This window comes from Miniopterus natalensis, chromosome 3 (assembly GCF_054644295.1).
Source record: "Miniopterus natalensis isolate mMinNat1 chromosome 3, mMinNat1.hap1, whole genome shotgun sequence".
NCBI classification, from domain to species: Eukaryota; Metazoa; Chordata; class Mammalia; order Chiroptera; family Miniopteridae; genus Miniopterus; species Miniopterus natalensis.
Window position 1 is genome coordinate 73,514,531 of NC_142083.1, and position 26,273 is coordinate 73,540,803.

General features: G+C 40.7%; 1 protein-coding gene across 1 annotated transcript; it reads right to left on the minus strand.

Annotated features, from left to right (window-relative positions):
• Positions 1-482: 482 nt before the first annotated feature.
• On the minus strand, positions 483-26,273 carry LOC107540838 (NXPE family member 3-like). Its single transcript, XM_016217687.2, has 5 exons — positions 26,205-26,273; positions 19,475-20,226; positions 14,870-14,949; positions 14,278-14,490; positions 483-1,015 (listed from the first exon to the last, which is right to left on the minus strand). Exons 1-5 carry the CDS (start codon positions 26,271-26,273, stop codon positions 483-485), a joined length of 1,647 nt encoding a protein of 548 aa, XP_016073173.2.

Below are 26,273 nucleotides of genomic sequence, written 5' to 3' on the forward strand. Positions count from 1 at the left end.
ACAGATGCTAATGAATTGGACGGAAACCAATACATATGATAAACTTACATAACACTAAAAACATACACATACAAATGAGTACAATAAAACTAGGGAAATGTCTAAGATAGGTGAATTGTATCAATGTTAATACCCCAGGCAGGATACTGTACTGTACTACAGTTTTGCAAGATGTTACCACTGGAAGAAACTGAATAAAGTGTATGAGAGATTTCTGTATTATTACTTACAAATGCATAATCTGCAATCACACCAATAAAAATTTTTCCAAAAGTGAATTTAAAAGAAGGCATGTAAAATATTTCATTTATGTATGCAAAGATGGTCTCCAAAACTGTTCACAGTAATTAACCCTAGGTAGTAAGTCTTGAGGTAACCACTCTTCTCTGGATCATTGTTAGTTCAGGATCCCATTATTGCTCTGGTCCTCTGCACAATTCCTATGGCCTCCATCCACAAAGCCCCTGAATCCACACAACCACTCAGGCGGGGCAGATGAAGGACAGGAGGAAGTCCACCTCATTGCGGACAATGAGCCGCCCTGGGTGGATGCTGTCGGGCAGGGCCAGGCTGGAGGTCATTTCCCAGGCATCCACAAAGGCCACACGGAGGTCTGCAAAGGCAGCTCGGAGGAGCCGATTCACGTGCAGGGTGAACCAGTCACTGCCATACACGGACTTGTAGCCGGTGTTGGCCAGTTTGATGACCACAAGAGTGCGAGGCTCTCGGGCCAGCAGCGCAGCCACAGCTTCCCGGATCCCTGCCAGTCGTCGCACAAAAGTGGATGGAGGGAAGGTGGTGAAGTGGGCGCCCAGCCCGAGCACCACCACAGTGTGGGGGCCCCCGGCCAGGCCCCTCAGCTCCCGGACCACGGAGTGCAGGGAGGCGACTGGTGTGCGGAGGGATCTCAGGGGCCATCTGTGGGCCCGCCAGTGCAGCACTATGTTCCGAGTGGTCTCTACAGCCATCAGGGGCCCTGTCTGATATGTGGTGTGTAGATCCATGGGCTTCAGGGCTGTAGGGAGGACGAGAGAGGAGGCTTAGGGGTTAATATAGGACTGTGTACCATCCTCTTGTACAAAGGAAAATGCCAGGCCCCATTTCCCAGGACATAATCATTCTGTCCCTAATGCATGCCCTGCCGCCAAGTTTTCAAGATTGCCAAGGATCTCATTATTGTCCATCCAAACATCTATTCAGTTTGCTTTTATTTCTCTAAGGCATTTGACTTCCCTCTGCTGAGTGACCTCTTCCAAAAACCCTTTTCTTGCCTTCAGTAACACTACATTACCCCATTTCCCCCCACCATTCTAGTCATTACTTGCTCAATTGTTTCCTTTATATTTTCCTTGCACTGTATAAATGAGGCATTCCCTAAAATTCTATCATTGTCCACTTTTCTTTACTAGCTATCTTTAGGGGAATTCATTCACTTCTACCGCTTCAGTTTTTGTCTACGAGCTGATGGTTTGCTGAGCTTCAATTCTGAGCTTTCAATTTCCCAATCGATACTTTCTCTCTAATGGTCTGCCATGGTTTTGAACACTTTGTAGGTTGCCTTGGCAAATAATCTACCATTTCTGCACAAATCTTTCTCTCTTCATCCTGAACCTCCCCCTACTGTCCCATGCCTGTCAGCAATTATTTTTGGCAACTTTCCAATGTTTTATTGTTTTTTTCTTAGCTTTCCATGGGGAGGCCTTTAGTCATATATGATACCTCTTTGGGTCTTAATCTGAAGTCAAACAATTCACCAAATGCTACTCATTATTAATTTTTAAGGTTCCCTATGTCCAGCTCTTGCATCCAACTTTTAGTTCAGTCTCTTAATAACTCTTAGTTACATTCATCTAGCAATATTTTATACGTACAAATTTGCACTCTTCTGGGTATTTTTGTATACTATAGTGGAAAAGAGACTGATGTCCTTGCCCTCATGGAGCCTACTGTCTCTTGGGAGGGAGGGAAGGAAAAAGGGAGGGGGGGAGAGAGGGGGAGAGAGAGAGAGAGAGAGAGAGAGAGAGAGAGAGAGAGAGAGAAATTGATTTCCTGATGTAGAAGAGAGGTTGGAAATTTTGAGGAACTTTAAGGAGTTAGGTGCTCCTGGAGCAGAATGAATGGCATGAGGCGAGGTTGGAGATACAGGCAAGGTCTGGTCATGTAGTCCCTTATCAGATCATGTCAATGATTTTGATTTTTGTCCCAGGGAAAATTAGAGTCCATTGAAGGTGGGTAACATGATCCAATTTTCATTCTAAAAAGCTCATGCTTGCACCTTTGTGAAAACCTGGGTGCAGGCATGGGTACTAAGAAGTGAAATGGTAAGCCCAGTTTAAAAGACTTTGTGATAGGCTTGGAAATGGTCAAGGATGGAGAGAAGTAAAGATAGATGCCAGAGGATGGGTTTCATATATATACTAATATATATATATAGCTAAATTTTTATATATATAAATAAATATATATATATATAGCTAAATTTTTTCAAGTTTTATTGAAGTATAATTAACAAATAGAAATTGCGTGTATTTAAGGTGTACAACACGTCATTTTGATATTTGAATACATTGTGAAATGATTACCACAATTCAACTGGCACATTTATGACATTACAGTTACCTTTTTTGTGTGTGTAGTTAGAACACTTAAGATCTACCTTTCTACACATTTCAAATATACAATACAGCATTCTTAATTGACTTCAGTCACCATGTTGTACATTAGCTCTCCAGAACTTACTCATCCTGAATAATTGAAACAGATAAATTTTTGATGTAGACAGGATCAGATAATTAATTGGATGCTAGCATCAAAGAACAGGAAGTATGAATGAGTTCCAGATTTCTGGTTTTAGCAATTGGGAGATAATGGTACTTACTGTTTTAGGAAGTCTGAATTATATTTTAGTGATTGGGGAAGGAGGACAGTGATCTAGAAGTTAGTGCAATATTAAATTTTTGGATGCTTGAGAGGCATCAACATGGAGATATCAAATTGGCATCCGGAGTTCAGAAGAGAGGTCTGAGCAAGAAAGATAAATTTGGAATTCATTATAATTATGCATGGCCATAGGAATGGTCATACATAATTAGAGACATAGGAATGGTCAAAATCATTTAATAAGATTATGACAAGGGAGAAAAGAAGGGGGTCCAAGAATAACTTCAAAGAATTTTATTATTTAGATGATGGGTAGAGGAGGAGGAGACTGAGAAGGAAAGCCCAGAAAAATAAGAGGAAATCAGTTACAAGTAGTGATATGAAAGTCAATAAAATAAAATGTTTCTATTTGAGTGAGTTAGATTTCTCATCTATTCAATTAAGAGAAAAATCCAAACCAAATAACATAGGTGTTGAAGCTATGAGGAAATAGGTTCCCTTGTTCATTGTTCTTGGGCATATAAGATGGGGAACTTTGGCAATACCAAATAAATTTACTTTGTATTTATTGTTTGACACATACAACTACTAGGAGTCTATCCTACAGGACTACTTGAACAAATAAATACGATATGATGAGCTTATTCATAGTGGCATTGTTTATAATAGCAAACAATTTTATTATTATTATTATTTTTAAAAATATATCTTTATTGATTTCAGAGAGAGGAAGAGAGAGGGAGAGGGATAGATAGAAACATCAATGATAAGAGAGTCATTGATCGGCTGCAGCCCGCAACCCGGGCATGTGCCCTGACCAGGAATCGAACCCTGATCGCCTGGATCCTAGGTCGACGCTCAACCGCTGTAGGTCGATGCTCAACCGCTGACCCACGTCTGGTGGGGCAATAGCAAACAATTTTAAAGGACCAGTTATCTAGAAATAAGGAATGTTCATACAATGAGTCTTATACAGCCAAAAACAGGATGTACTGATGATAAAGAGATATATATTCCAAGTATACTAAGTGGGGGAAAAGGTGCAGAATACATTATGCTGTGTGTTACCTTTTGCTAATGGTACATTGTGATACCACTATATCCTGATGAAGATAACTGAAAAAAGTAATAAAAACAGTTTTAAAAATTATCATGAGAGAAGGAAAGAATAGGAGATGGAAGAGATAGATTAAGGCTAATTCTGAACTGTGGGTATTTGTGAGTAAAGATAGCAGAGATATGAAGCTCTGCTTCTGCCATTATCAATCTTTGGAGATGGTCAATATGAATTTGTCATTTTTAGTCTAGCTATCTATCATCTGTAAATCAGATATCTACATCTTCTGTCTGTTAAGTGTCTTAGAAACAATGTTACTTCAATAATAATGAGCACTCACAGTGCCCAGATATTCATTTCTAATTTACCATGAATTGTTAAAGAATAAACAAATTCTAGGTCTGGAGAGGATAGTACATAGTGAATGTGGACTACCTCATGCCAGAAATCAAAGAAGCTTTCTAATGTTGGAAGTATATCAGAAAGACACAGGAGCCACCTTGGCAGAGATTGTGAAAATTTGAAAATTGGAGAAAATCATGAAAAAAGCAATTGGAGAAAATAATGATTTTATAGTAAAATATTGGCCAAGCACACCAAATCTATAAAAATCCATGTATCTATAATGATACTAAAAAAATAGTCATTTGTCACCATTTTAAAAAACGTTTTTCAATTTCTTTTTTTTTATTTTTTAATTTATCTTTATTGTTGAAGTATTATAGGTGTCCCATTTTTTCCCCCCATTGACCTCCTCCACCTTGCTCCCACCACCTCCCCAGGCCTTCACCCCATTATTGCCTGTGTCCATGGGTTATGCATATATGCATATAACTTTGGTTAATCTCTCCCCACCCTCCACTCCCCTTCCTTCTTCCTTCTGAGATATGACAGTCTGTTGCATGCTTTAATGTCTCTGGGTCAATTTTGTTTGTCAGTTTCTTTTGTTCATTAGCTTCTTCTTAAAGAAGACCCTTCAACATTTCATGTAGTACTGGTTTGGTGGTGATGAACTTCTTTAGCTTTTTCTTGTCTGTGAAGCTCTTTATCTGACCTTCATTTCTAAATAATAGCTTTGTTGGGTAGAGTAATTTTGGTTGTAGGTTCTCGGTTTTCATCACTTTGAATATTTCTTGCCACTCCCTTCTGGCCTGCAAAGTTTCTGTTGAGAAATCAGCTGACAGTCATATGAGTGCTCCCTTGGTAGTCAACTAACAGATTTTCTCTTGCTGCTTTTAAGAGTTTCTCTTTATCTTTAACCTTTGGCATTTTAATTATGATGTGTCTTGCTGTGGCCTCTTTGGGTTCTTCTTGTTTGGGACTCTGTGCTTCCTGAACTTGTAATTTTATTTCTTTCACCATGTAGGGGAAGTTTTCTGTCATTTTTTCAAATAGGTTTTCAATTTCTTGCTTCTTTCTTCTCCTTCTGTCAGCCCCATAATATGAATGTTGGGCCGCATGAAGTTGTTCCCAGAGGCTCCTTATACTATCTTCATATTTCTGGATGCTTTTTTCTTTTTGCTCTTCTGATTGGGTGTTTTTTGTTTCCTCATGTTCCAAATTGTTGATTTGATTCTTGGTGTCCTCTACTCTACTGTTGATTCCCTGTAAATTACTATTCATTTCAGTTTGTGTAGACTTCCTTTCTGACTGGTTCTTTATTATGTCATTGATGATCTCACCAGTTTCCTTAACAGTCTTACTAAGATCCATGAGCATCCTTATAACCATTATTCTGAACCCTATATCTAGTAGCTTACTTGGCTCCATTTCATTTAGCTGTTCTTTTTATGGAAATTTCTTCTGTTCTTTCATTTGTGACATGCTTCTTTGCCTCCACATTTTGGCTGCTTCCTGGTGTTTGTTTCTATGTATTAGGTAGAGCTGCTATGTCTCCTGGAATTGGTAGAGTGGCCTTGTATAGTAGGCGTCCTGTAGGGCCCAGTGGCTCAGTCTCACCAGTCACCTGAGCTGGGCCTTCTCGGTGTTCCCCTGTGTGTGCTGTGTGCACTGTCCTGTTGTAGTTGAGGCTTGGTTGCTATTGGCATCACTGGGAGGAATTGAGCCCCAGGACAATTGGCTGTGAGGACCAGCTGCAACTACAACCAAAGAGCTTGCTGTGCTGGAGACACCCCTATGGAGCAGGATTTACTTCAGTGGAGCTTTGGTGTTCACCAAGTGTGCCCCTTGAGTGTGTCACCCATGGATGTGGTAGGGTTGTAATACTGTGTGACTGAAGCTGACCACCATGTGCACTGTCTCTTAAGCCTCCTGGGAGGTGAAAAGTCAGCCTTTGCCTGTGCCCTGCCCAAAGCCACCCAGCTTGAGCTACACAGTAATCTGTAGGTGGCTGCTACTTGTGTCGGGATTGGAGGTGTCCAGGAGAGGCCAAGCTATGAGCCAAGGTGAGCTGCCACTAGTGCTGGGCCTGGAGCCACTTATTGAGAGGTATGGAGCATACTGAGATCAGCTGCTGCTTGTTTGAGAGATTTTAAGAAAGTCCTAAGCATGAGGCTAGAGAGGTCACTTGCATAGAAAAGCCACTGGAAATGGCTTGGATGAGCTTGCAAGTAGGGAGGGTCTCTGGGAATCACTGGGGTGGGGCCAAAGGTGTGAGTTAGGTTGAGGGAGATTCAGAGAAGGTGCCTGCCTGCGTGCTCTGTGCCGGGGAGGGCTCGTCAAAGGAGCAATGGCCTCTGCCAGCTCTTCTGTCTGTGAGAAAGCTGCCCCTCCAGCTCTGGCTCTGATTCCAGGCAAGTTAGTTCCTCCCTGAATGTCCCAGGTTCCTTTCAAGCTGCTGCCCGGTGCTGGGGCTCAGAGGGAGTGTTCCAAGTAAGTGCACGCATGGGCCTTTTAAGAGGAGCCTCCTGGGACTCCAGCAGGTTCCTTGTCCCTCAGCCACACTCCCTGCTGGTTTTTACAGCCCGAAGTTGTGGGGACTTCTCTTTCCAGCCCTCGAGCCCTGGGCTGGGGGCCTAATGTGGGGTAGGGACCCCTCACTCCTCTGGGAAAATCCCACCACCGAGATTCCCTCCGGGATTTGAACCACGGCACTGGGTGTGGGCCTGCGGCCAAGTCTCTGAGATTCAGCCCCGATCTGCCCGCATCTTGGCCCCTCCTCCTGGTCTCGGTGCTTCTTCAGTTCCCTGGATGTAGGGCTTCTGTTCAGCCAGATCTCAGGAGGCTCTGAGTGATGGTGGTCCTGTATTTTAGTTGTAATTTTGATGTGGTTGCGGGAGGCGGCGGGTTCCATGATTACCTACTCCGCCATCTTGTTGTCTCTCCCATTTGACACCATTTTAAACCAGTTCCCTTTTTTTGTAAATTGGTAATTAAAGATAGTTTAATGTATTCTTGTCTTTTCAGGAGAAGCTGCCGTTCAAACTAACCTATTAACTCCAGTTAAGAAGAGAAAGCATTTTTAAAAAATAAAAGGCCAGCTAATATGTGTAGAAAAAACGATAGATTTAGAAAACCACCCTTTTGTAACACTTATAAAATGATTGACAAAGGCAGTAATAATTAATTGTGTTAAAACCATAATGAGAATGGTTAATGGGGATGTCTGGAATTCATATAGAGCCAAAATAACACCATTAGATTCCTTTCTGGTACCAAGGGGGAAACATAACTGCACTGTAGAGGGATCAGCCTTAATCCCCTTATCCAGTGGTCACTCTTACCATCACTGATAATAAACAGTCAGATTCTATGCATACCTGATATGCTGCAAACAGAATTTACAACATCATTTATGCAAATGCTTAAGTTCAATCTATCTAGCCTTGAACTCTCAATTCTAGTTTATGGGAAATGCAAGAAATAGAGAACAAACTAAATGTCTCCATAATGAAGAAATCAGAAATACCCAGAAGGGTCCTGGGTTCAATTTTGGCCAAGGGCACGTATGTCAGTTGCAGGCTCATTCCCTGGCCCCGGTGGGAGTGAGTGTGGGAGGCAACCAATCAATGTGTCTCTCTCACACTGATGTCTCTCTCTCTCCCTTCCACTGTCTCTGAAAAAGCAATGGAAAAAATGTCCTCAGGTGAGGATTTAAGTAAAAAAGGAAAGGAAGGACTAGCCTAGATTTAAAGAAATTAAGGGACAAAGCAACCAGGTCCTGGAATGGATCTTGGCTTTGAAAAAACAATTGTATAGACTTTTGAAGGACAATGGAGGAAATTTGATTAGGAACTGGAGTTAGATTTAAGAAATTATTATTCATTTTTTAAGTTGTGGTAATCTTATTTGGGTGATGTTTCAAAAATTCTGTTTTTAAAAGATATTGAAATATTTGGAGGTAGAATGCCATGATGTCTGTAATTGACTCAAATACTTAAGAATATGAAAGTAAAAAGTAACATGTATATGCTGATGGGAATGTGATGGAAATAATGCTATTGGGAAGATGATTTAGGAGGGAGGGAGGAAACTGGTAGAGAGATGTCCTTGAATAGGCAAGAGGAGATAAGATCTAGAGCTGAGGTGGAAGGACCAGACATAGATAGGAGCATGGAGAATTCACTTTCAAAAACAGGTAGGAAAACAGAGAATACTAGTACAGATGCTGGTAGGAGAGGAAATGTGGTGGTGGGAGTCTGGAATTTCACTTATGATTGCTTTATTTTGTTCAAGAAAATATGTAAGGTTAGCAGCTGAGTGTGAGGATGAAAAAGGTTTCAGGAAAGGAGAAACTGAAATCATCGAGGAGAGTGGTTCAGTGGTCCTAGGGCAGTGGTTCTCAAATGTGAAAGCCCATCAGAATCACCTGGAGGTCTGTTGAAATACAGACTGAGTTCCTCTCCAGAATTTCTGATTCAGTAGGTCGGGGATGGGGCCTAAGATTTTGCATTTCTAACAAGCTCCCAGGTGATGCTAATGCAGCCAGTCTGGGGACTACATTTTGAGAACTACTGTGATTATGGTGCAGCATTAGTGCCTCCTAGACTTTTGTGGTCATGCATTTCGAGTGAGAACAGCATGATGAAACATTTTTTTCTCCAGGTGTGTTCTGCCTCTAGTTGCAAAAGAGGCAGAGGGTTGAATGAGCCAGAGATTGTCATCAAGATCATCACATACCTCGCTCCTTATCATTCTGGACTCAGTTCAAATGAAACTGCTTCGAAAGCACCTTCCCCAACCATTTAATCTCTCTTCCTCCTCTTCACCATCTTCCACCTTCACATTGCTTTTACCACAGAAACTTTCAATATCTAGAAATGTATGTTTATTGTGTTACTTGTGTTTAAGTCTTCCCACTAGAGTTTATGCACAACAAAACGGGAATCTTGATATTTTTGTTGCTATGTCCCTAGAACCCAGAACAGTGCCTGGATATCACAGGTGCTCAATAAATATTTATTGATGAAAAGCAAGGGAGGAAGGAAGGGAGACAGAGAGAGACAGGGGAAAAAAATTACAAGAAATGATCATAATATTAGTTTTGACTATAAAGAGAAAAGTATTTACATAATTATAAAAACATAAACTTCACTGATATGTCTAAAATAAAATAAATACATTGGAAAGATGGGAAGGGGAGGCTAGCTAGAGCAGTAAACATGCACACCACTTCTATGCCTGGACATAAATCACTCTACACAATTCTCTGTTCTCGCTCTCCCTTTCCCTTCCCCCCCCCTCCTCTCCCTACTCCTCTCCCTCTTCCTCTCTTTTTTTCTCCTCGCCACTGGGGTGGGTGCAGCGGATCCAGTAGTGACTTCTAGGAGGCCCTAGGGGACAGTGGAGACAGGAGGAAAGGAACCTGGGTTCCAGAGTCATAGCTTTGAGGACAGCAGTGAGGAAGCCTGTTCCCAAACATTGGACTTTGGGTGAGTTCAAAATAAACTTTTATTGTGTTAAGTCACTGAAATTCTAGGGCTTTCTTATTATGGAAAAAAAAGGGGGGGGGAATGTCAAGATGGCTTAATTAGGAATTACTGGTGTATCAATCAGGGTCCAACCAGGAGAAAAAAGTCACACATTAGTTTGAACAGGGAAAATTAATGTAAAGAGTTATTAACAGTAACAGGTGAAAGAGAATTCTAAGGAATACTATAGTGGTGAGGGAGAGGATCTGAGTTCTGGAATAAATTTTTAGCTTACTAATTTGCTCTAGTGGTATCCATTTTGTTGTTTATTCCATCTACTGAGAGTTTTTAAAGGATATTTCCATTTATAAAATACTAATTGGTCCTTTGTAATATTTAAAGAATTCAAAGTAACATAAATATTGATTAAAATAAAATTGACTCAAGAGGGATTTGAATTTCCTCTCCCATCTGGCTGAAATACGGCAGAAAAAGGTGAAGTGAAGGAATGCTAGTTGGCACTGTGCTTGCCTACCCCTGGTATGGAGCTGAAATTATATCTTCACCCAGTGGCAACAAGGCCATGGAGTTGGTTTTCCATTTCCACTGGGGTGGCTTCAACAGAGCTCAAAAGAGAGCTGAACATACACCCCACCTGTACCTGCATGCTACACCTAAAGAGCATGAATGCTTGCTAAAAAGAACAAAAGTAAAATAAGACCCAGAGTCTCACAACATAATACCCAAACCCTCCAGGAAACAAGAGAAAATAATTTATCATACCAAGAACCATGACAATCACAAGTTGAATGAGAAAAGACAATCATCAGGTGCCAAAACCAAGATTACTCAAATGTTGGAATTATAAGGATTTTTTTTTTTAATTTTTAAATTTTATTTTTAAAAAAATATTACAGATGTCCCTTTTTCTCCCCAATGACCCGTTCTACCCCGTCCCATCCCCCTACCCAGTCCCTCTCCCCACCATTGTCCGTGTCCTTGGGCTGTGCATATATGCATATAAATTCTCTGGTTACTCTCTCCCCCTCCACCCACCCACCCTCCTCCATCCCTCTGACATTTGTCAGTCTCATCCATGCTTCCATGCCATTGAATCATTTCTGTTCATCAGTTTATTAAGTTCTTTAGATTCCACGTATAAGCGAGATCATGTGATGTTTGTCTTTCTCTGCCTGGCTTATTTCACTTAGCATAATTTTCTCCAGGCCCATCCATACCATCCCAAAGGGTACGAGATTCTTCTTCTTTACAGCTGCATAGTGTTCCAAGGTGTAAACATCCCACAGCTTTTTTATCCACTCATCTACTGATGGGCACTTGGGCTGTTTCCAGATCTTAGCTATTGTAAACTGTGCTGCTATGAACATCGGGGCACGTATATTCTTTCTGATTAGTGTTTCAAGATTCTTAGGATACATTCCTAGGAGTGGAATCACTGGATCAAAAGGCAGCTCCATTTTTAATTTTGAGGAACCTCCATACTGTTTTCCACAGTGGCTGCACCAGTCTGCATTCCCACCAGCAGTGTACAGGGTTCCCCTTTCTCCACACCCTCGCCAGCACATGTTGTTTGTTGATTTGTTGATGGTGCCATTCTGACAGGTGTGAAGTGATACCTCATTGTGATTTTAATTTGCATCTCTCTGGTGATTAGTGACCTTGAGCATTTTCTCCTGTGTCCCTTGGCCATCCATATCCTCTTTGGAGAAGTGTCTATTCAGGTCCTTTGCCCATTTCTTAATTGGGTTGTTTGTCTTCCTCTTGCTGAGTAGTATGGGTTCTTTGTACACTTTGGAAATTAGCCCCTTATCAGATACATCCTTGGCAAATGTTTTCCTAGACCGTGGGGTTCCTTTGTATTTTGAGGCTGTTTTCTTTTGCTGTGCAGAAGCTTTTTAGTTTGACGTAGTCCCATATGTTTAGTTTTTCCTTTGTTTCTCTTGCCCTAGGAGATGTATCAGTGAAAATTCCGCTACGTGGGATGTCTGTGACTTTACTGCCTATGTTTTCTTCCAGGATTTTTATGGTTTCGTGATTTACATTTAAGTCTTCTATCCATTTTGAGTTTATTTTTGTGTATGGTGAAAGTTGGTGGTCTAGTTTCATTTTTTTGCATGTATCTGTCCAATTTTCCCAGCACCACTTATTGAAGAGACTGTCTTTACTCCATTGGATACTCTTGCCTCCTTTCTCAAATATTAACTGACCATATGGCGTGGGTCTATTTCTGGGGTCTCTGTTCTGTTCCACTGATCTATATGCCTGTTGTTGTACCAATACCAGGCCGTTTTGATTACAATGGCTTTGTAATACAGTTTGAAATCCGGTAATGTGATCCCTCCCACTCTGTTCTTTTTTCTCAAGATGGCTGCAGCTACTCGGGGTCTTTTTTGGTGGAATTATAAGGATTTTAAAAGCAGCCATGGTAAGAAATGTTTAAATGGGCAATTGTGAACACTATATACCTATTAGTAGAGTTAAAATTTAAAAGATTGACCTTTCCAAGTGTGGGTGAAAATATATAGCAACTGGAACGCCTTTCCAGTGATGGTGGGAATATAAAATGATATAGCTAATTTGGAGAACAGTTTGGCAGTTTCTTAAAAAGTTAATGATATGTATACACCTACCATATGATTTAGCCATTCCACTTTAAGGTATTATTTACTCAAGAGAAATGAAAGTATATCCTCATACAAAGACTTGTGTGCAAATATTCCTAGCCGTTTTTATTCGTAATAGTTGAAAATTGGAAACAACCCAAATGTCCACCAACAGATGAATGGATAAACAAATAATGGTATATCCACATAATGAAATACTCACAGCAATAAATAAGGAACCAACTATTACCACTCTCAAAAATGTAGATGAATCTCATATAATTATGTTGAGCGAAAAGAGCCACACACACAAAAACGGGTACACATTGTATGGCTCTATTTATATAAAGTTCTAGCAAATGCAAACTAAACTTGAAAAGACAGAAAGCAGGTATGTGGTTGCCTAGGGAAGAGGAAGGGTAAAAGGGAGGGATTAGCAAGGGCAACCAGAAAAGTTTTCTGGGTAGTGGATATGTTAATTTTCTTTTTTGTGGAGACTGTTTTCCAGGTGTATATATATGTTATAACTTACTAAATTGTATACTTTAAATATATTCTGTTTATGGTTTGTCAATTACACCTCAATAAACTGCTTAAAATAAAGGAGAACCTCAGAGTAGATCTAGTGACTGAGGGTGACAATATGGCAAAGTTCTAAACTTTTAAAAAATTTCTAAACTTCCAGGAAGACAGAAATGTATCAGTACTACCTATCTGAGATCGGAGATAACATGCTTAGGTGGACTTTCCTCAAAAACATGGTAAGTGCCCGGCCAGGCATGGCTCAGCGGTTGAGCATCGACCTAGGATCCAGGAGATCGAGGTTCAACTTCCTGTCAGGGCACATGCCTGGGTTGCAGGCTCGATCCCCAGTCGGGGGCATGCAGGAGGTAGCCGATCAATGACGACTCTCATCATTGATGTTTCTATCTTTCTCTCCCTCTCCATCTCTGAAATCAATAAAGATATATTTAAAAACAGAAAACAAAAAAACCACATGGTAAGCAAGAGCTACAACTGGCCTGTTGCTAACTTTGCAGTTGAGTTTGCAGAGATTACGAGTGGGGCGAGTCCAGTAGGTGTTCAGGCTGGCCTTTCTGCTCTACCTTTCTGCTCCTCAGATATCTTCAAGACTTGTAATAACTTTGCACTAGGTATTGGCTTCTTGGACACAATTTTACTTAAAATAACTGCTATAGATACTGTTTTCTAAATGGGAGGTTATTCACAGATCCTGTAATAATTTTTTGTTTTCCATTAATCTTGATTATTTAGAAAAATAGTGCACATGGAAGATTTGGGATTGCATTAACTTAACTTTGGAGGGGCTGAAGAAATGACACACATTCCCCAGAAGTCACTTGGGTTTTAGGTACTAGGAGAACCACAGCTTTACCAGTTGCTGTTTAGGACACAGCAGTGAGGTAAAAGAGAAAGAGAAAGAGAGAGAGAGAGGGAGAGACGGAAAGAGGGAGAGAGAAAAGGGGAGGGAAGAAGAGGAGAGGGGAAGAGAGGCAGGAGGGAGGGGAGAGGGAGAAACTGAGGTGAGCAGGGAGGGGGCAAACTTTGAACTTTATGTCTTTCGAAACTTAATTTTACTTAAGAGATTAAAGGGGGATTTTTATTTAGAAACGAAATCAGGACTTTTTTGCGTTATCAGGAACTATCATTTGAAAGGGCCTTTGGTTTTAGTGCTGCCATTTGAGCTCGCTACAGAGCTTCTGGTAAACTGCCCTGGGAAGGCAGCTTCGTGGCGCCAATTACATCCTGCCAGCTCTGACTCTTTTGCTCACCTGCGCTTGGAAAATTGCCAGGGTCCCCCCCCCAACCTTTTCACCACAAACAAAGCCCTGGTTTGTCTCTTTTCCTCCTAGAAGTCCTACCCTCTCCCCGCAGGGCCACTCACAGGGCACAGTGTCACGCAGATACTCCCACCACTGGCGAAGCGTGGAGTCCCCCATCATGTGGACCATGCGACCCGCCAGGCAGTCCAGGATGCTGTCAACAGTGGGGAAGGAGCGGCTGGAGCAGGACAGCGAGTGCCACACATCTCCATGGTAGAAGCCAGAGGGCTTTGTGGCAGGGAGCCCAGGATAGCATGGGGGACGTGGGGATAGGGCTAGAGAAAGGGATAAACCAGAACAGAACTAACATTTATAAATTACAAAACTCCGGCCGTTCTTCTATGTGCTTTACATGTATTATCTCATTTACTCTTTTACAAAAGTCCACAAAGTACTATTCTTATCTCCATTTACAAGTGGGGACACTGAGGCCCTGAATTGTTAAACAATTTACCCATGATCAAGAAAATGCCTGGCAGAGATAGCATTTTGATCCAAGAAGTCTGATTTACAGCACATATTACTAACAATTATGCTCCACTGCCCTGGCAGGAGGACTGGGGCTAACCTCCCAGTCAAGGAATAACACCCCCCCAAGTCTATTCCCCACCCCACACCCTGGCCCTGGCCCCAGCAAATGCCAGCCCCACTTACCCAGGCTGCTGTTTCCTGGGGCTGCTGTTCTGATCTGGATCGGAGAAATGCCCTGAGGGAGCACCTTGTCGGTCACTTTCCTGGAGAAACACCAAGAGTGAGCATTGAGGGTTGTCGATCAGGTGAAAGCAGGAATCCAGTATGGAGATATGATGGTTGGTAGTAATTTCTACTCTAAATCCATAAAGAGTTCAAGGTAGTTACAATACAATTAGGACATTTATTATGAGGCAACTACAATAAAGAGTCAGAAAAAGTGATGGAAGGAAGAGAAAATCTTGCCAGGAAGCTGGACCTTCTGCAATCAATCTACCCATTAGCTCTCAGTTTACTAACAGTTTAGTTAATAAAAGAACATCCAAGCTGGATCATGTAGTTCTCCTTCTCTGATAAATAGGGGTACATAGCACTCCAGGAGAGAGAAACTCTTTCTTCCTAGCACTAAATTCTGGAAGGAACATGGAGCAGGAAATTTTTTTTGTTTCAAAAAACTCAGACAATGGGGATTATAATCCCCCACTCCTTAATTGTGGGCTGTACGTAGAGAAGCACAAAGGGCACAGTGTGGAAGGAGGGGATTCGGGAGAGTAGTTTTGCAGTAGAGAAACCTGCCAAACGCTGCCCCAGCCAGATGACCAGGTTAAAATAAACACTCATAAATCACACTGATAGTATGTACCCTTGATACAATGTGATGAAAATGTAACCTGATCTCTGTGACCTTCTTCCCCAAACCCATAACCCACCTCTAATCACTAGAAAAACAGACAAATTTCAATAGAGAGGAATAATACAATATAATTAACCAATACTCCTCAAAACTGTTAAAGTCATAAAAAATAATGAAAGTATGAGAAACTGTTATAACCAAGAAGAGCCTCAAAGACTAAACGTAATGTATTCTGGATGGGATCCTGGAACAGGAAAAAGATGTTAGGTTAAAACAGTGATTTTCAACCTTTTCATCTCATGGCACACATAAATTTTTTTTTAAAAAAAAATATCTTTATTGATTTCAGAGAGAGGAAAGGAGAGAGGAAGAGAGAGAGAAAAACATCAGTGATGAGAGAGTCACTGATCAAGCCCGCAACCCAGGCATGTGCCCTGACCGGGAATCTAACCCCGATCGCCTGGATCCTAGGTCGACCCTCAACCGCTGAGCCACGCCCGTCTGGGCAGCACTACAATTCTGTGGCACAGCAAAAAAAATGTTATATTTTTTGCCTGTCTGACAAAAAATAGGTATAATTTTGATTCATTCACACCAGACAGCTACTGTTGTGTTGGCTGTTTCATTTTTTTGGTTTGACAGTCTAAGGGAAAAGAGGGCAGTGCCCCTGACAAAATAGTCAGATATCGCATGTTTTAAAAATTCTTGCAGCACACCATTGAAAATCACTGGGTTAAAACTAAAGAAACCTAAATAGGCTATGGACCTTACTTAATAATAGTGTAGCAATATTGGTTCATGAATTGTAATAAATATACCACACTAATATAAGATGTTAATAATAGGAGAAATTATGGGGGAAAGCAGATTAGGGAAATTTTTGTACCATCTGCTCAATTTCTTTGTAAATGTAAAACTGTTATAACTCATAAAATCTAGTAATAAAAAATTCCACACAGATGTTTGTCAAACAAAAATATCTGCCCACAAGAGTCTATGTCCCAATGTTAACAGCAGCTTGATTCATAATAGCTAAAACTGGAAATAACCCAAATGTTCAAGCAGTAAATGGATAAATTAAGTGTGGTATATCTGTACAATGGAACACCATTTATCGATAAGAAGAAGAAAAAAAGAAAATTACTGATCTACAACAACATGGATGAATCTCAAAAACGTTTTACTGAGTGAAAGAAGCCAGATACAAGAGTACAAATTGTATGATTCTATTTTTATGCAATTCTAGAGAAGGCAAAACTAATACATACTTTGAGAAAGCAAATCAGTGTTTGTCTAGGGCTGGAGGTGGAAGAGGAAAATTGACTATAAAGGGACACAAGGGAATCTTTAGAGGTGGTGGAAATGCTCTGTTTCTTTATTGTGATGACAGTGACATAGGTATACACACTTATTAAAACTCATTGACCAGCCTGGCTGGCTTGGCTCAGTGGTTGAGCACCAACCTATGCTCCAGGAGATTGTGTTTTGATTCCCGGTCAGGGCACATGCCCGGGTTGTGGGCTCGATGGTGGGGGGCCTGCAGGAGGCAGCTGATCACTGACTCTCTCATCATTGATGTTTCTATCTCTCTCTTTCCCTCTCCCTTCTTCTCTCTGAAATCAATAAAAAAGTGTTTTAAAAAATAGTGTTAAGACTAAATGGTGCAGAGAAACTGGACCTCTCAGACATTGCTGATGGGAATGTAAATGGTATGGCCACTCTGGAAAATAGTTTGGCAGTTTCTTATAAAACTAAATGTCCACTAATTACACAACCCAGCAATCACATGCAGGTAGTTATTCTAGAGAAATGAAAACTTACGTTCACATAAAAACCTACGTATGACTATTCATGGAAACTTTACTTATAATAGTAAAAAAACAGAAACAACCCAAATGTCCTTTAATGGGAGAATGGTTAAACAAACTTATACAATGGAATACCAGGCAGCAATAAAAAGGAATGGATTATTGACACATGCAACAACTATTTTCTGTTGTAAGTACTAATTTGTATTATTTAAGTGTGTTACAGATATCATCTTCCAGTTAATGCCTTGACTTAAAGTACGTTTATGGGACTTTTTGAAATGGAGACATTTTAATTTATGTATCACCTAATTTATAAATATTTTCTTTTATGATTTGTGCCTTTTGTTATGTCCAAAACAACATTTCCTGACCCAAAATAAAAAAGATATTTTCTTTTCTAAGTTTTAAGGTTGCTTTTCTCTTTTTTTACATTTAGATCTTTAATATTCCTGAAATTGGCCTTTATGTATATACCATGAGGTTTAGATCGAATTATATTCTTTTATGTTTATTTATTTACTATTCAATATATTCCCAATTGGTTTGAATACCTATTATGTTTAGATAGTTAGTTATCTTCATGGACCTAGTTTATTCTATGATTTATTTAACTGTGCTTAAACAAATGTCACATGCCATGTCAAGAGACCTGCCTAAAACTATTTCACACAAAAAATTGAAATATAAAAAGAAGAAAAAAGGTATACCATGAAAACACTAAACAAATGAAAGTTGCTATAGTAATATTCATACTGTAGAAATTAGAACTTAAGACAAAAAGCAAGAAAGTGATATGAATAATTTACCATTAATATAAGACAATCACAAAGTTGAATGTACTTAACAACATAGCCTTGAAATGAACAAATTGAAAAGAGTCTGAATTACAAAGAGAAACAGCCAAATCTACAAATACAGTATGATACATTTTTGTCTAAACTAATAGATTAACCAGACAGAAAAGTTAGTGAAGATATACATGCTTGGAATAAAAATGTTAAGGATAGGTTCAGAATTCCATTCTGAAGAAATAGAGAACACAGATTATTTTCAAGGAGATATAGATTATGAAAAAAACTTAATCATTTGCTGGGTCACAAATAAATTTTTAACAAATTTCAAAGAATCAATATCAGAAACCCTATTTCTAGTCATAACGCAAATAAATTAAGCAAAAAAATACAAAGATAGCCACCTCCCTACCCTATATTCAAAAACTAAAAATAATTCCTAAATAATTCAGGAGTTAAAGAGAAAATCACTGTGTAAATTATAAAACATGTAAAACTGAATGAAAATGAAGCTTCCATATACAAAAATCTGGAGAATATAGCTAAAGCTGTACTCTGAGGGAAATTTATAGCCTTAACTATTTTTTTTCCCATATAAGGAAGATTGATAGATTGGTTAATTGTTCTGAGTCATGAAATTAGAAAAAAATAAGGGGGGGGCTATCATGAGGTATTCCATATATGCTTACAAAAAAGGGTGTTCCCATTGGGTGCTATCACTCACAGTTACTCCTTCACCAGGTCCCATCACACTTTGCTGGAGGCTGCTACATACTCCAGCAGGGCTTGCCTAATATATCTACAGTTTTGATAGGCACCACTGTCTCTGCTGGTTATTACCACTGATAGGAGAGTATCTTTCCATATTAATAAATATAATTATATAAAATAAAAAAAGAAAAAGGAAAAACATCCTGAAATAAATAAAAGTAACAAATATCAAAGATACCAATAGAAACAAAGAAAATAGAATGGAGACTATTTTTCTGATAATATGGTAGACACATGTATTCACACCAGCCCTTACATTGAGAGATTTGCTCTGCCTTGAACATCTCATTTCTTATCTTTCCTGGAGAATTCCTAGTTTTTCTTTAAAGCCCAGATCAATTATAACCTTCCTTAAATGGATAGCCTGACCAGTTTCTTGTGGTACATGTCTGTTTAGAAATGTCTGTCATATAATAGGTGCTCAACAAGCATCTGTTGAATGAGAGTATAAATAAATGCATGGTGTAAACTGGGGAGGGCCATTGTATCACAGGGACAATATTCAGAAGGAAGGATGTGGCTTAGTGTTGGGGAAAGCTTCTCAGATTCTATATTTTCTTACCATGCCAGCAGGGCCTCATCATGTAGAGTAGTCACATTCAGGTAACTTCCACTTGAGTGTCCAACTAAAGAGTTGCAGGGCAAGGTAGAAGGTTGAGCACAGAACCAGAGTTCACCCGAATCCACATCCCTGTACTGGCAGGTAGGCCCTCTTGCTCCAGTTGACTGAGGGTCAACATTGCAAATCACAGTCTCTTCCGTTCCTGTGGGTCCTCGGAAATAGCCTCTAAAATCAACAGTGGCTTTTTTATTTATCCAGATTCTTCTCAGAACTCCAACTGCCTCACTGGAATGGATCAGCCTCACTTGCACCTGGGCCTGCCCAGCCCAGAGAAGGGGGAAGGACAGCAGGTATGTGCCATTCTCCAGATCCTGGACATCTCCAGGGACCCCTGCCTTCAAGTTGGGACCTAGCAGCTGTGCCCGAAACAGATCCCCACCATGGGTCTTGGGCCTGCCCCGATAGTCTCTGGCCACAAGGATGGCCTCCAGGTAGCCTCCCAGGGCATAGCTGGCTTGGGCAGGACCCCTCAGGTGGTAGGTGGAATTCTGGGGGCTGGTGGAGGCCAATAGATCCCCGTTATCACCTGGGGTCGGAGGCCAGTACAAAAGATGGGTCAGGTTGGCAAGCTCCTGGGAGCCAGACTCCAAGAAGGAGGGAGAATCTGTGGACTTGGCAGATTTCGAGGCACAGCAGGGTGCTGGGGGCCGAGGGATGGTGCTGTCAGGCCAGGTGATCTTGAAATAGAGGATCTGTGGGTAGAGGAAGGAGGATCTATCAGTGGTTTATGTTTTCCTCACTTTCTCTTAGGAAGGAGATTTTCACTCATCAAAGCTAGTCCCCTCTGCAAGGAGTCCTGTCCTGCCTGCACCAGGCTGTCACTTATCAGCCTACTGTCTGAGTCATTATTACATTTATTTAAAAGAAGCATGTCGTATGAAGGAGAAGTTATATCTCTGGATCTCAACTGCCTCCTTATCTCAGCCTTATTCCCTCCACTACCACCCCTATCCCTCTGCAACATACACAGAGATATGGATAGGCCTGTGTCCAACTGTCATATCTTTTACTTCCCTCCCAGAGCCTGGCACTCTGATTAAGTGTCCTCTTTTTTCTTCCTATTCCCTCTCTCTACCACTCCACCCCCACCATCTCCAACTTAGATTTCCCACAGAGAATCAGAGGTGGGCAAGCCCATTACTCAACACTGTTGAGGGTTATAAAAGAAGGAGGTTAGACCATCTCTTAAGGAGCTCCCTCTCTAACTGGGTTCAGTGGACAAAAGAAGTGATTCAACCACAGAAACCATTGGAAAAGCAAGAAGCTGTAGAAAGGCACTGACAGAGGTGACGGTTGGAAAAAGGACTGATATATGGCAGATTCTTTTCTAGGAAGACAAGGTGTTTGTTATGACAAAGAGTCTCCTCCAGGGGCCAGCGCTCTCTGGTATCATATTTTGAGAAACACAAAATAAAAAATACAGACCAGGAAGAGCAGAAGAGGGAGGCTTTGTTTTGTGACGGAGGGTGGTGGTGGATATGAGAGTGGGCCTATGCTCCTGGCCTATCAGATACTTACCTATATCCACCAATAGTCCCTTCTACTCAGGCAAGTGTGATTCAGAAAGAAGGAACCCAGTGACACACCTCAAATTCTATGGCAGCACATGGAAGGTATGTTTGAGGCTGCAATCTCTGTTCTGATTGCTGGAGGAGAAAACACTCACAGGGCTGGCTCCTCTCTTGGCTGGAGAGGAGCAGCGTTCAACGTCATAGAGTCTGGGCTCAGATCCAGTGCTGTGTGGTTCCTTGGGATGCTTGGCCCATACATGCCTGTGCGTCTTGGGGGAAAGTATACCTAGTAAGGTGTCTGGTCCTGTTGGGACCTGTTTACGGACCCTCATCCTGGGCTGGTAGAATATCAGGGAGCACTAACCTAGATCACAAATCAGAATGGCTTCTTGTCCATCCCTAAAAAAGGGCAAAAACGTGCTGGTGGACATGTTCCATGTTCTCAGAAGCAGACTGTTTTGCCTCCTGTCACTTGCAGTTTTGCCACCACACCAAGGGTCCTGAAAATTTCAACTGACCAGTAAGAGTGTCCAAGGGATCTGTTACAGCAAGCTTGAACAGATTTGAGAAAGACCAAATATATTAGTTTAACATGAAAGAATTATTAGGTATGGGAGGTTACATGGATGTTTATAATTCCTGGTATGTCATATCTATGTTCTTTATATTCTCTGGTGTGTGAAAAATATTTCATAATAAAAACAAAATTTTAAAAAATTCTCTGCTTAATTTCTCTTTAACCAGAGACGAACTATAAAAATAAAAATACGATCTGTCTAGATAGAAATAAAAGAGAAAACTTCAGGAGTAACACCTTTAAGGTGGCTAGTAGGAAGCCCTGGATCCTCTTCTCCCTCTATGAACACCCAGGTTCAGCAAAAACTCACAAACCAATTCCCTTTGCGACAAATACAAAACTAACTGAAAGGCTTTTACGCTCCAGGTGAATTTGAAAACAGACTTAGCAAAGTTGGTAAGGAGATTCAGGGCACCCCTGACATACTGCAATATGATCAGGAAGAGAACCCCAGCTCCCAGCTCTATCAGCTCTAGTGCCCCAAATTTTCTGTCAGGCTCTTCGTGGGACTGGTTTCTGACCTGCCGGTTTTGCACTGTTGATGAGACCGGCACAATCTAGCTGCCTGGGAGAGAACAAGCTTAAGCTGTTGGCCACCACAGCTCCTCCCTCAGGCTCACACAGCTCCCTATGCCGGTGAAAGAAGCCAGTCACATAAAGACAAACATTGCATGGTTCCCTTTATATGAAGTATCTAAAATCATAAAATTTATGGAACTGAAGAGTAGAATGGTGTTTGCCAGGGGCTCGAGAGAGGAATAAATGGAGTGTTCCTAACGAACAGGCATAAAATTTCAGTTAAGATGAATAAACTCTACAGATCTGCTGTACAACATTGTGCATAAAAATACTGTCTTGTATACTTTAAATTTTGTTAAGCAGGTAGATCTCATGTTAAGTGTTCTTATCATAATAAAATTGAAAAATACATGCATTTCTTTTGCTCAAAAGACACTATTAGAGTGAAAAGCAGGCATGACACAGAGCTGGAGAATATATTTGCATCATGCACAACAAATGAAGGGGCTTGTATCCAGAATCTCTAAAGAATTCCTACAAATAATAAGAAAAGACAAACAACTGAATTAAAAATGGATAGAACATACTTTAACAGCATTTCACAATAGAGGAAATTCAATGACCAATAAATACATGAATAGGTGTTCAGCTGAATTAGTAAGAAAAGGTTTGCAAATTAAAACCACAATGAAATACCTCTACATATTCAAAGAAAGGCTACAACTAAAAGACAATACGAATGTTAGTGAGGACATGAAGCAACTGAATCTCTCATATTGTGATGGCGAGAACATAAATTGGGAAAACTACTTTGCAAAACTGTTCATCAATATGTACTAAAGATTAATGTATGCATACCTCAGGACCAAGCAATTTAGCTCCTTGGTATATACCCAACAGAAAGGCATGCATACGTGCACCAAGCAATATTTAAAATAGCCCCAAATTTAACATAATCCAAATGGCCATCAATAGTAGAATGGATAAGTAAATTGTCATACACTCATATACTGCAGTACTAGAATAAAATGAAAATTAACAAATAACAGCTTTATACTACAACATGGATGACTCTCACAAAAATAGAATTGTTAGTGGTGGTGTTTGACCTCAGTTCTTGAGTTCAGCGAAGAAAGAATTCAGAGTCAAAAACTCTAGTGCAAGAGTTTATTTAGAAAGTCACAGAGGTAGAAGTAAGTCAGATGGGCTGTGTGGACTCAGCAAACAAGTTACAGAGGCAAAAGGGCCGTTGAAACTTAGAAAACAGAAAGCAAAGATATGTGCCTGAGGAAAGAAGGGGGTGGGAGGAAGGCAAGGGGGTGCTCCAGAGAGAGAGAACCTGTGCACTGGGTCTCTTGCCTTAAGGCAGGAATTTTAGGGGAGGACTCAGGGAATGATCTCAATAGAATATTCATCAGCTTTCCAGGTGTGTCTTTTCAGGGTTGGTGGTCTCTACTGATTGGTCAGCACTAGGGTAGAGGGTCATTAATCACTGCATCTGGTCCTGATGTCAACCATGGCATCGATTCATCTGGTTTCTCTGCTTTTCTGGTCCTAGAGCTGAAACACAACTGAGGCCTAGAAGTTATCTCTAGTTTGACCAAAACTCTGTCTTCTTGGTCGACAGACCCAAGGCTTTGTTCCTAAGGTTATTTGATGCTGATCAGAACCTCATTGTCCTGAGGGCTTAATGCTTAGGAAGTGGTCATGCAAGGGAGAGGGAGGTGGTGAGGCAGGATGCTGGATGAGGCCAGTTTGAATCAGCTCTGTCTCAGTTTCCCCATTCCACTTGCTAAGGAATTTTCCCAGCTTCTTACTATCCTGCCTTCAGAATGAAAGAAGACACACATAAAAGAGCACATAGTATATGATTGCATTTCTATAAAATGAAAATTCAGGCAAAAATAAACTATAATGTTTATAGTTGGAAAGAAGAGAGGTTGATAGTGATAGAGAAGAAGGCAAAAAAGGAAGCTTCTGGGGGTACTGGTAATTTTTATTTCTTGACTTGTGATGATTATACAATTGTGTTACCTTTTATTTAATTGAGCACTTATGATTTATATATTTTTAATGTGTGTTATAATTCAACTTTTTAAAAAAGTGTAAATTTTGGCTTTTGCACCAAGATGTCTCACTCTTTCTCAGTGAAAGCTTACTCTGGGAATGAAATCAACACTTTCTTTGGACCTTTGGACATTTTTAATGTGCGCAAAAAAGGGGCCACATACTAAACCTGATAAGACTAGGGAGGCTTGCATGGCAGGTCTTACAAACTCAGAGACTGAAAGAAACCTCATAGTGAGACAGTATAAGGACTTGTGCCCAGGAGTGGAAATATATATACCAGAAAGCCAAGAAGGAACATCAGATATGAATGTCACTACCCTGCCACATCCTGTTTAAAGCAATTGTAAAATTTTGTCTCCCTTCTAACAGCTTGTTTTTCCTACCCTGACATGGAAAATTCCACAAGCCTCCCTTTTCCCAAAAGCCTGTTGTTTCTTTTTTTGTGCAAGCCTGCTCTGACCCCAACTTATAAAAGCAGCCAAGCAGAGTCAGCCCCAAGCCAGTTCAGAGGACCTTCCTTTCTTCTGCGCTGCCTCTTTTGTGTTCAAGCATAAACCTAATAAAAGTCTGTCTGGGAATTTCTCTGGGGTTTTCTCTTGATTTCTATCTTGAGAAGCCCCATAACCCCAATACCAGTAACAACAGGATGTTTTGAACATAAAAATTCCTAACTAAAAGTGAGTCATGACAGGTGGTCACATCCTAGGCCTGTAGCCTCCTTGACAAAGGTCAGTCTTTACTTTAAGCCTGTCTCTTGTCTTTTTGCATCTAAAATAACATACCCTTTGAATGTCAAAGCAATCCCCCTTTTCTGGACTCTCAGAGTACAACCTCCCGCCAGAGCATGGGAGGCCACAGAGCCCCTCATTGTTATCTTGTTCCCCGAATACCATGTCTATATGCTGTGTTCATTGTTAACTATCCTGTACCCACCAATGTGAAAGAAGTAAGTGTCTCTCCATTTTACTCTTTATCCAATCTCAGAGATTTCCTCGCTTTGATTTCTTCCACCTCCCTAATCTACCACCAATGGATTTCATGTAACACCCCCTTTCACGTAACCCCCTTTCATGTAACGTCTCCTCCTTTGATTCTAATGTCTAAAATAAGCTATAAAACTGCCATTCTCTGGAGCATTTTCTTAATCCATTGAAATTTTGCTTCCTGGAAATTGTTGTCAGTTTGGCTCAAACAAATTCAGAAAAATTCTTTACAAGGTTGGACGTTTCTTATATTAAGAAATTAGGATTTTCCTGCCAAACTTCTTCATACTCTTAGAATAAAGACCAATTTGTGAACCCATCTTGCCATCTTGAGGTTGGACCACTTTTAAGAGAAACCAGAAATTCATATTTTCATGTGAAATCTCCTACTGTTTAAATATCAATAACCCATTCAACTGTTTTAAACATGAGTTGAAACAGTATACACAAAATGCATATATAGCTGCATTAATCTCCTGAACTCCAGTTATAATCTATGGGCAAACAGGGAAATGCCTTTTCTTACAGGTATTCTTAGCTTCTTGTCATAGCCAGGTTCCCCCAAAACACCACAAAGTTCATGCCAGTCAATTGCCAACTCTCTTTTTGGACAGGGATTTTTTTGCCTGAATTCCTGACTCTTCTTCTCTGTGATAAAAAGCAGGACCGGATACCACAGACTTCTATCTCTCATACACTGTGGCAGAAAGGGTGAGAGAGCTAAGGACATGTGAATTGCATTTTTATTTTCCTCCACTGAGAGTTCTCTGGAACAATCTCTTCTGGGTTTGTGTTTCTAACTCCTTAATAGACCCCAACACCCAACCACTCACCCTCCTCCTAAGGGTGATGTCCCACCCTGCAATTGCTGCCACTGGAGTCACACAGGGGCAGAGGGAAGGAAATTGAGAGCTCCCTCAGTCCCCTCTCCCAGATCAAGGCATAATCAATCCAAACTTGAGGTTGCACAAGGAAAGAACAAATGAGACAGCAGCAAGGGTAGTACTCACCCAAACCAGAAAGACCAACACCACGGTCAAAATCTTGTACTCCTTCCATTGCCCCACAAATGAACCCAT

Coding starts and splice junctions, on each gene's coding strand:
- LOC107540838 (XM_016217687.2), bottom strand. CDS start 26,273: ATGGGTTCATTTGTGGGGCAATGGAAGGAGTACAAGATTTTGACCGTG. Junction 20,227..26,204: donor TGTTGGTCTTTCTGGTTTGG/GTGAGTACTACC, acceptor CTCTACCCACAG/ATCCTCTATTTCAAGATCAC. Junction 14,950..19,474: donor GATGAGGCCCTGCTGGCATG/GTAAGAAAATAT, acceptor GTGTTTCTCCAG/GAAAGTGACCGACAAGGTGC.